This window comes from Anarrhichthys ocellatus, unplaced genomic scaffold (assembly GCF_004355925.1).
Source record: "Anarrhichthys ocellatus isolate YVR2014 unplaced genomic scaffold, GSC_Weel_1.0 scaffold1053, whole genome shotgun sequence".
In the NCBI taxonomy this organism is placed as follows: Eukaryota; Metazoa; Chordata; class Actinopteri; order Perciformes; family Anarhichadidae; genus Anarrhichthys; species Anarrhichthys ocellatus.
This window is the reverse complement of record NW_022281027.1, coordinates 1-10,460: the sequence shown is the minus strand read 5'-3', so window position 1 is coordinate 10,460 and position 10,460 is coordinate 1. Positions and strand designations below refer to the sequence as shown.

The 10,460-nt window shown below is 41.1% G+C and overlaps 2 protein-coding genes across 2 annotated transcripts in view; one reads left to right on the top strand and one right to left on the bottom strand.

Moving 5' to 3' along the window:
* The window catches only part of LOC116377241 (lactase-like protein), a 6,455-nt gene extending 1,785 nt beyond the window's left edge, over positions 1 to 4,670 (bottom strand). The window contains 10 exon segments of the mRNA XM_031838827.1: positions 1 to 44; positions 707 to 981; positions 1,754 to 1,915; positions 2,049 to 2,103; positions 2,662 to 2,757; positions 2,845 to 2,973; positions 3,046 to 3,155; positions 3,518 to 3,605; positions 4,297 to 4,457; positions 4,544 to 4,670. The exon segment at positions 1 to 44 is cut by the window's left edge and continues 95 nt beyond it. Of these exon segments, the coding sequence (XP_031694687.1) occupies positions 1 to 44; positions 707 to 981; positions 1,754 to 1,915; positions 2,049 to 2,103; positions 2,662 to 2,757; positions 2,845 to 2,973; positions 3,046 to 3,155; positions 3,518 to 3,605; positions 4,297 to 4,457; positions 4,544 to 4,670 (1,247 nt within the window).
* A 2,336-nt stretch (positions 4,671 to 7,006) lies between these two features.
* crybgx (crystallin beta gamma X) lies at positions 7,007 to 10,002 on the top strand (the record flags this gene model as incomplete). Its single annotated transcript, XM_031838824.1, has 5 exons — positions 7,007 to 7,050; positions 7,459 to 7,507; positions 8,619 to 8,740; positions 9,096 to 9,231; positions 9,863 to 10,002. Coding segments are annotated over exons 1-5 (491 nt in total), but the record flags the coding sequence as incomplete, so codon positions are not given.
* Positions 10,003 to 10,460: the final 458 nt, after the last annotated feature.

Sequence of the window (10,460 nt, the reverse complement as noted above, 5' to 3'; positions counted from 1 at the left end):
AATGATTAGGAAATTAAATATTGTATTTTTATTGAAATGATTTGCTTTGATTAAATAAAATCTAGGCATTAGTAGTTTTAATGATGTATTTATAAACTGCTGAGAGCTTGTTTTGAAGTTAAACAGGTTATATTTCTCTAATATCTATATTTTATTTCTGTTAAAACATCTCCCTCAAACAACTGTATTTATTCAAGTTCATTGCAAAAAACTTGAAGGAATCATAATAAAATAAAATGAATCCTCCGTTAACGTTAGCTGACGTTAACTATTTCAATTTAATGCGCTTTTATAGGCATGAAAGCATTAAAATAAAAAAGTATACAATGATATTAATATGAATACAAATACAACATTAACATGACATTACGATTGTTGTATAATAATAATAATAATATATACCGCTTATTAAACTCTTTGAAATCTGGGATGACAGAGTTGAATTTATCAAAATAAATGTTCCTTATTTCATTGGATGTTTTATATTTTAGGAGGAAGCTCATTTTAGCTCTTCACCAGAGATTTGTTGTTCACAAGGAAAAGAATAGGGAGCACGAGAGTGTTTCACCACAGGTGTGCAGTACTAGTTTGCACATGTGCAGTAGTGGTCAGTTAGAAATGTACGGATCGTGTTGCGGTTGTTCCTGTGGAGCGTAAATGAGCTGGTAAATGACATCTGGACGTCTTTCACATTCACGTTTCCCACCTTGACAAAGTTCAACAGGCGTCGGAAGCCCCAGGGAACCGAATAGAGCCACTCAGAGCCGGGGTCGGGCCACCATGGGTCAACCAGCTCGGCGAGGTCACGATCCGCAAAGTAGCTGTCCCCGAGGCCCGATGGGTAATTCTTCAGGGTCACGTAGCGAGTGGTGAAATGTCCGAGACCCAGGAAGTCACAGGTCCCCTTGATGTAGCTCTTCTCCTGAGGCGAGAACACGGGCAGCCGCGAGGCGCCCAGGCCCTGCTGGCCGCTCTTCCTGCCTGAAGGTCAGAGTTCAGGGATTACAAATGATTCGTACAGCAACACACAACAAGCAGTCAAAATTTTTCTATTAAAACACCACTTGAAGATGCTTTCACCAGCGGTTCATAAACTTCGTTCTGACTCAAAGTGTTGACTTGGTGGAGTTTTACGCATCGCTAAGTTATAGTTTAGATGAAGTGGAAAAATGCATTTTTAAGCATTTTAGATCACATCCCTGTTCATATTGTGTAATAGTTAAACAATATATGAAAAATCCAAATCCAAAACCCATCAATTAGCTTAGCATAATCACATATTTCCTTCTCATCATAAACAGTATGAATACAGATTTCTCCTTGTATGCAGACAGAAATAAAACTTAATAACTACGTTTACAAAAGTATTTTATGTTGCGATTCTAAAACTGTACTTTGTGATGCTTCCGTGACTTCCTGTTTACGTGGCTGCTTGCTCTTGATTGGACATCGCTAACGATGTTTCCTAGTAACCAATTTACACACCACTGAGACATTTCTTATGTTTATAATAGTGCAGCTTTATTTGGTAAATCTCTAGTTTTAAACTAATTAGTAGTGACTAAGAACTTATGAAGGACTTTACGACGACAATGGAAATACGTTTTGGACTTTTGTAGCTGTGTGTGATTTGATGCGTCTAATAGTAATAATAATAACGACAAACAAACTACAACAGCAGAATAAAGTCAGCCTCTGTCGGCGGACATTATTCTGCTGAGTACAGTCATCTTTCTCAGAAACACTGACATACCGATGTAGTCTTTCATAACCTGGGGGTAGTCTCCATTGAAGATGGGAGTAGCAAACCATCCCATGTAGAACTGGATGTATCTCTCTGCTGCTTCGATGTCCCTCTGGTTGGTGATGTCCACTGGTTCCCCCCAGTTGGCCGTGAGCGAGATCCCAACCAGGCCTGCACACACACACACACACACACACACACACACACACACACATACAGCATGGCAGTGATTTATCTTTGACTTCAGTCCCAAAAAATAAATAAAAAGTAAATCAAATAAATTAAAGCTTTTTCTTTTTTTTACCTTTTTGTTTGCTTCGCCACTTCATGTCATACGTGTGCCAAACCTGAGCGTGGGCCTGTTTCAAAGACAGAAAGTGTCGCTTTAGTGTCTGTTGTAGTTTAGTTTGTTTGACATTATTTTGATCATCACACACATCTACAAAAGTATGAGACTTATTTCCATCGTCTTCATTGGTGTAAAGAAAGCAAAGCTGCAGGAGTTCCTTCAGGAAAATATTTCTAGGTTTGAGCGTAAAGTCCTTCATAAGTTAATAATGTTAAGTTAATATAATAATAAATATATATTTGACCCACACTAATCATATCATTACTGAGACAAATGGACATGCAGTGAAACTGTAAATGTTGTATTCTGCACAGACAGACCACCAGTCTGGAGTCTACAGACCCCCGCTGAAGTGGACACAGACCACCGTGTCTGGAGTCTACAGACCCCCGCTGAAGTGGACACAGACCACCGTGTCTGGAGTCTACAGACGCCCCGCTGAAGTGGACACAGACCACCGTGTCTGGAGTCTACAGACCCCCCGCTGAAGTGGACACAGACCACCGTGTCTGGAGTCTACAGACCCCCGCTGAAGTGGACACAGACCACCAGTCTGGAGTCTTTGTACCTTGATGATGTGATGAGCAGCTTTGTAAGCTCCCGTTCCCTTCAGCTTCAGTCCGGGTGCATGTTCCCCTGTTTCATATCCCTCCACAGCGATGGACTGAAAACACAAGACGCCACGAGTCAAACACCACGTCTGTTCACCGGGACAGTGAACGCACCGTTTCCCGTTTAAAACCCGACATACCCACGGATTGCTGAAAGTGATCCAGTTCTTCACTTTGTTTCCAAATCGTTCAAAGCACAAGTTGGCAAAGTCGTTGAAGTAGTTCACCATGGTGGCGTTCTGCCAGCCGCCGTAATTCTCCTGTAAGACCTGTGGAGTAAAAGACGTGTTAGTGTCCCAGTCTGTAAATGGTAATAAATAAATAAAGTGTTTGGTGCTCACCTGAGGTAAATCCCAGTGGTACAAAGTAACGACGGGTGTGATCTTATTGTCCAGCAGCATGTTAATCAGGTCCTCGTAGTATTTGATTCCTCTCTCGTTGATGTGTTCACCTGAAAGAGTTACCATTAAATAATTAATATCAATATGCACTATCATGAAATAAAACATCATTACCATTAGGGTTGCCTTTAATGATTGGAGTTCAACAAAATAAAATATTTATTTTTCGATGTCAAAAAATAAGGAAAAATGACTAATATCATTTTTAGAGCCCAAGGTGACGTATTTGAAGTAAAACGATTTAGAAAAGAGAAACAACTTCTGGTTATTGACTTTTCAATCTTCAATCATTTTCGGTACTGATTTCAATCACCAGCCAATGAAAAAAAATCAATTGTAAAATAGTAAAGAATGGTGTTCCACACAGTGAAAAACTGAAAAACAATAATATAAAAACATCGGTCAAGGTTACTTTTCAGTCCGCTTGGTAAAATCCTCGGCCAGGAAATGGAGAAACGATAATGGTTCAGCTTCATGTCCTTCATCAAGGTGACGTCATCCTGAAAAACAAGCAAAGAAAGAGACATTTTAAAAATCAAACATTGTTCGAACCCACAGAACTTTATTTTAGGAAATAAATGAGTAAAAAAACAACTTAATGCTTTCTTGTCACAGCGTAGGAAAGAACATTGTTATAATCTAATGAGTGACAACTTTGTTCGGCTCATTTTCTGTAGAAGGTGTAGCATTAAAGCATGGTGGAATTAGCAAGCTAGCTAACTAACTAGCCAGCCAGCCACTAAATTAGTAAATTTTAACAACTTAACACTTCATCCACACACTCTTGTCACAGCATAGGAAAGATCATTGCTATCAACAGATGAGTGACAACTTTGCTCATTTTCTGTAACCAGTGTAGCATTAAAGCATAGTGGAATTAGCAAACTAGCTAGCAAAACTAGCGGACAACTGGCAAGTTAGCTAGTTTTCTAATTCCACCATGCTTTAATGCTACACTGGTTACAGAAAATGAGCCGAACAGCAGCAGCGTTCCATCCATCCATCTAAAGAGCTGCTTCTGCTGTCTTCCCAGCGAGCTGCGACAACACTTTACCATAACAAATATTAATTGCTATTTTCTTTTGTACATAGTTAAACGTCCGTTCTATTTCCATCTGTATAAGATTAATTTCAAGATTTGATCAGCTTTTTCTTTTCTGAAATTGTGTTCCATCTTCTTTAGCATGTCACCTTGAATTTGTAGTAGCCCTCACACGAGGCGTCTCCTGTGTCATTGGAGAATATTTTCCCCTTCTTGTGGGCGAATGCATCCCAGATGCTCATTCCTTTGCCATCTATGTTCCAAGCTCCTTCCGTCTGATACGCAGAGCTGCCGGCTCCCCAGGAGAAACCTGCACAGTGAACCGTAAACATTGCTGATGCTCTTTGCAGGTTATTATAAAAGTTTGACTATCTTGTGTTTGATCGCGTGACGTACCAGTCGGGAAGGTGCCGTAGTAGAAAGACGTCCTCTCGTTCTTCGTCCAGTCAAAGTCCTCCCTGGCCGACACACACAGCACCAGTGTGAGCACGTGGAACGGCCTCAGGATGCACCGCTGCAGCATCGTGGTCCTGGTCTTCAGTTACACCTGAAGGACCATAATCACCCAGTTTGAACACTAATCTCACAGATATCAAGGCAAACCTGTGAAAAACAGCTACATAGGTTACATCATCTGTTCAATCCCTGAGCCCAGATGTCTTGAAGTAAAAACAAAGATTGAGGAACTCACACAGAGGTGTCAGGTGTCCACAGGTTCTGAGTAAAACCATCCTAACTCAAAACACTCGGGATCATTTGTTAAAATATCCACAGATAAAACACACCCAGTCAGTATCAGAGCTCGTGGATTCAAAGGAAGAGTGTAGTCTCATTTCAGCCAGCTGTAGGACACACTGACACAAAACGCCACCAGAGACAGAAAGTAAGCCAGCTTGTCCAGCACAGTCAGGATGAGCGACATATTCAAGCTGCTGTAAATCTCCCACCGGGATAAGATTAGAAGATAAAAAGTGGGGTTGAGTCGTGTCCTTGCCAAAGCCTGTGCCGTGTCTCTCCCTATATCTGTCCCCCCTCGCCCAGCCTCTGTCTCCTCAGAACCACATATAAATGTCTGACCTGCTGCACCTCCTGCATTTGTCTCCGCTGGAAACTGCTCCAAAGTGCAAGAAACGTCCCCAAGCTTCTGGACCTGGTTAATGGCTCCCACCCGTCAGGTCCAGAGCCAATGTTACAACAAACACAGTGAAGCATCCAGGGACATTTTCTGCCATTCATCAGCCACACACACACACACACACACACACTCACACACACACTCACACTCACACACACACACACACACACACACACGCACACACACACTGAATGCCGCTCCATTTGAAGGCAGTGATGTGTGACAGTAAATTTGCTGTGGCAAACAGATCTTTTGGAAAAAGACGGGATTCTGACACTGTAAGCAAAGGTTGCAGCTCGGTCTCGATACGAGCTTCATCCTGTGAAACAGAACTGAAAATGTTATCTCTGAAGATGCAATAAATTGAAGTGGAAATAAATAAAAAGGATGAACCACTCGAGAAAGAAGTGCATCAGTCATTAAATGTAGTAAACTTGTTGTGAGCTTCATACATTTTGTAAAGTTTACATGTCAGAGTTTTGATGCCGTACTGCAGTTTGTTGTGATGCTGCACTGAATGATATTATTTAAGAGAGGACACAATTTTAAGATCTAGTCAGACAAAATTTCTTATGAAAATAAAATGTTGCCTCCAAACTGAGTCGAAAACATTTATTAGAAAATAAATGTGTGGCTTGGAGTCAGTGCAATGGTTACACATTTAACAACAGTTCAATAATATAATATAACACAATAGAGGAAGTGATGGCGTGTTGTCTTTGATAATTGCTTCTCTCGTCTCCAATTAGAGACCAATAACTATGATTGTATGGGATTTAAACCTGTATATAATTACATCAACTTACAGACAGTTATGTCATACGTGAAAAAACGCTGATCACTCAAATACAAATGCTTTTTTAATAATTAGCTCATAATAATCAGGTAATCTAAAAAATAAAAATAATACATTTATTATAAACGAAAACAAAACAATCTGCAAGAGAAACAAAACAATAACCATCTGCTCATAGTGGTAGTGAGATTTCCACTTTAGGAGAAGCTCAGGTGTGATGACATTAAAAAGGAGGTGAGCTACTTCCAGGTCCTGGTCTTGTGCTGGGTCACTCACAGTCCTGGTTTACTGAGACACTCGGTGGAGCTGAGCCTGAGCTTGTTGTTGTGTCACATTGTACAGATTGTAGAAAAGCCCCGGAGACAACTTTGTGAAAAACATTTCACTAAACAATACGTCAGACATGTGAATCATGTTAAACTCATACCAGGTGAACCCTGCAGCAGTCCAATCTGTACATTCAGGTTCATAGAGGACCCCCCCCCTTCAGGGTCACGACCTCTTTACAGTGAATACAGCGTGCTGGAGCTTTGCCCGGCACAAAGCGTGAACACAAACATTATGGTGAGGTGCATTGTTGTGCAAAAACGCTGAATTGTTCAAAGCCAAAAACTGTTGGCTCTGCACTCTCACATCTACATGTTAGTGTGAACAGAAACGCTCTTCTATTTCTATTGATGTGTGTGTGTGTGTGTGTGTGTGTGTGTGTGTGTGTGTGTGTTTGTATGTTTTTTTTTGTGCTCTGCATGCACTTGCAGGGTTTGTGTGTGTGTGTGATGACACTGAGGACAACATGAGCGTGGTCCTGTGTGTGTGTTTAGCATATCAATGGCGACTGTTGCAGAAGCTCTGTGAGCCTTCTAGCAGCCGAGGCCTCTCCTCTCCTCGCTGTATTTAAGGGGCCTCCTTGTTGCCTCGCAGAGCGGACATGAACATCTTCACTAAAGTCCCAGGATTTGCCCAACAAACAAGGTATGTTGAGAGCGCCGTGCTCCAGAGTCAGACCCCCACCAACCCAAACCCAACCCCCCCCCCCCCACCCCCCCCCCCTCCAGGTCAGAGGTGTGGAGGTTCTCTGCTCTGCTCTCTGGGACGCCTCCTACACCAGTTTCCCTAAACATGCACAAACTGTACAGTTTAGGTGCAAGTTGATGGTTTTATTTTGAAAGACTGGAGCATGACGACACTTTAAATATATATTATAATCAGTCGTGACACAAGTTATGACGTTTTTTTCAGCAGCTCAGGTCTTCAGTTTCACCTCAAAAACGCCGTCATTTGTTTCCAAAGTTTCTCTGTGGTTGTTCCATCTTCTGTATTAGTTATGGAGTGGTGTGTTTGTGGTGTAATTATTCATTGAAAATGTTTCTGTATCTGCAGCAAGCTGGGGTCTGTGCTCCAACGTGCCTTCTACGGGTCCAGTGGGAGGGTGAGTCCAACATTATGAGTCAGGATCTTTGAATGGTGCTGACTCATGAGTGTATATTAACATACTTGTTCCCTGTTTTCTTTTTATTATAACACTAATTTCTAATTACTTCATTGTTTTATTCAAAGCTACGTAGCTTAGCATAAAGACTGGAGGCAGGGGGAAACAGCTAGCCTAGCTCTGTCCAGTTAGTTATAAAATTACACCCACCGACACCTCTTAAAGGTACAGTGTGTTGTATTCAGCGCGATCTATTGGCAGAGATGGAATATAATATTAATAAGTATGTTTTTCTTTAGTGTATGATCAGCTGAACATGCAGCCCAGTATCATAGCAGGTTGTGAAGCTGTCACGAAATAAGAATCTATTGGTTTTCTAATGTCAGTTTTTTCCGTGTCGCTCAGGACTAAAATAACACCAATGGAGAGTCAACTAGGAGCTTTATTCGTGGTGGACAGAAATTAAATGCATTCATGTTTCTACAGTAGCCCAGAACGGACAAATTCAAACACTGGCTCTAGAGAGGGACATTCACATTTTCAGCGTCCTGCATGCTTGGCACACTGGAGAAGTTTCAGTTGGTTTGCAATCTGCAGCGTCACCGCTAGATGGCGCCAAATCCCACATGCTGCTACTTTAAGTTCACTAACTAAGTTTTATCTCGATAGTTTAATCTATACACAAAGAGTAGTCATGCAGCGTAATTATATCTCGATGACTCGCCCAAGTTTCCAGGAAGACACTACTGACTGTTTACAAATAAATATTTACTGCATGTTACTCCCCGAAAATACAATATAAATATTACAGTTAATTTTAGTTGATTTACATTTACCTTTGGGGAGCTTTGTCACCAGTTACTAACCTTCCAAACTGTCCTTTTTTTTAAATATTACACATCATGACTCAGGTCATTATGAACATGTTGAACAAGTGGAAGGAGAGACACAGAAGATGTAAAGAAAAAGTTTCTCTGCAAGTGGCAGTTGAATGAAATGAATGTAACATATATAAGAGGCACCTGAACACCTGAGTGGTGACGTTTGCGGTGAAATCCCAGCAGGCTCTGTGATGTCATTCTTTTTCCACTTTGCTGTCTCTTGACCTCAGGTGACCCTTTTCGAGCAGCGGAACTTCGCCGGCAGGCGGCTGGACCTAAGCTCGGACTGCACCCGGATCAGTGACAAGAACTTCCCAGAGAGATGCAACTCTGTGCAGGTGGAGAGCGGAGCGTAAGTCCACAACACCCACACCTGGAGTACTGGAGGGTCCACGAGAGACCCGGACAGAGAACGAGCAGATTAACATCATTGTATTATAGTGAACAACAAGAGAGATGTTTTCATCTAAAGAGGGGGAACTCATAATGTATAAATGTAAAATATAATGAATGCACCCAAAACCCAGTGGTGCAGATATGAGCCCTGGTCATCTGTTCTGGTGGAAAGATGAGCCTTGAGCCAAGAAAATGAACAAACAACAACCAGAATTTAGTTTGGTAATATGCAGGTGAAGCTAAATCTAAAGGTAGAAAACATACGTCACAAAATTACATATAATATAGAAAATGCACACTCTTCTTCACAGATGGGTCGGTTACGAGCATGAGAACTTCCGGGGCCGTCAGTACCTGTGGGACATGTCCGACCGGGGAGAGTACAACTGCTACGACAAGTGGTGCGCTCAGGTGGACCACGTCTCCTCTGTCCGCGCTGTCAAACAGGTGAGACACACCAAGCGCACACCTGGATTCAATGTGGTGACATCACAGCAGCTGCATATGCAACATCTGTTTCTCTCTCATGAATTCATCAAAGCATGTAAATTAAAAAAATTAGACAGAAATAATTGTTGAATCTGACATTTTACAGGAAATAAAAAAGTATTTTCTGTGTCAGATTTTTCCCACAAATTTAATGTTTTACATTTAAATTTACATTTAAACCAGAGTTGTTATTTCGTAAATGAGTTGGTTACCTGCAGTATATATGGAAATACATAATTTTAAATGACTGAAGACCTGTGCAATGGTTTCAAGATTACATCATTTTAAAAGTAGGATTCATTTACAAAATATAAAAATAAAAACTGTACTTCTTTCATTGTGCCTTTAGATGTAAACAGTTTGTACATGTGTAAATTGTTCAGACTGTAATTTGCAGGCTGTTCCAGTTAATAAAAGAGTCGATCACTGAGGCAAAACATGTACTAAATAAAGAAAATAAAGTCCTAATAATTAGAAATTAGACTAAATGCCCTAATGATTTCAAACTCTGGAGAAATAATTAAAAACGCTAACACAGAGTCAACATATTCACCCGCCGACACTCAATGGAAGCTTTTTCTTCTTCCAGGACAACAACCCGGGCAGAGCTCAGCTGTTTGAGCGAGCCGGCTTCTCTGGTAAGAAGATGGAGATCCAGGACGACATCCCCAACCTGATGAGCCGCTACAGCCTCAACCGAGTCGCCTCCATCCGCGTGCTCGGAGGAGCGTAAGTCAAACATCCTGCCTGCTCTCTTTAACAGCCAATCAGCTGATCCAAGAGGAAACGGACTCAAACGATTGGTCAATAGTTGCCGATTAATTTGCTTTCAAACGACTTTCAATTGGACAATTGCAATTTACTTCAATGTTTCTACAGAAGTCCAAGTACACATTTTTGTGACTTCAAAATATAGTTGTGATGTTTAGTTAAAGTGTGTTTGTGTGAGGTTCGTCTCCAGAGTCAGAGTTCTACTACAGTAGAACACTGACCGGAGAACCAGCACAGGAGAAAATCAATGTACTCCTGTGGACGTATTTTAGACTCTTTAAAGACTCTATATCAGATTACGTTTTAAGCTATATTTAGAATATGTTCACCTCTTTACCTTTCTGAAGCTGTTATCTTTGATCTCTTCAAAGACACCAGACTCCATTCACAGAAACACTGATTATACCTCTCAGAAC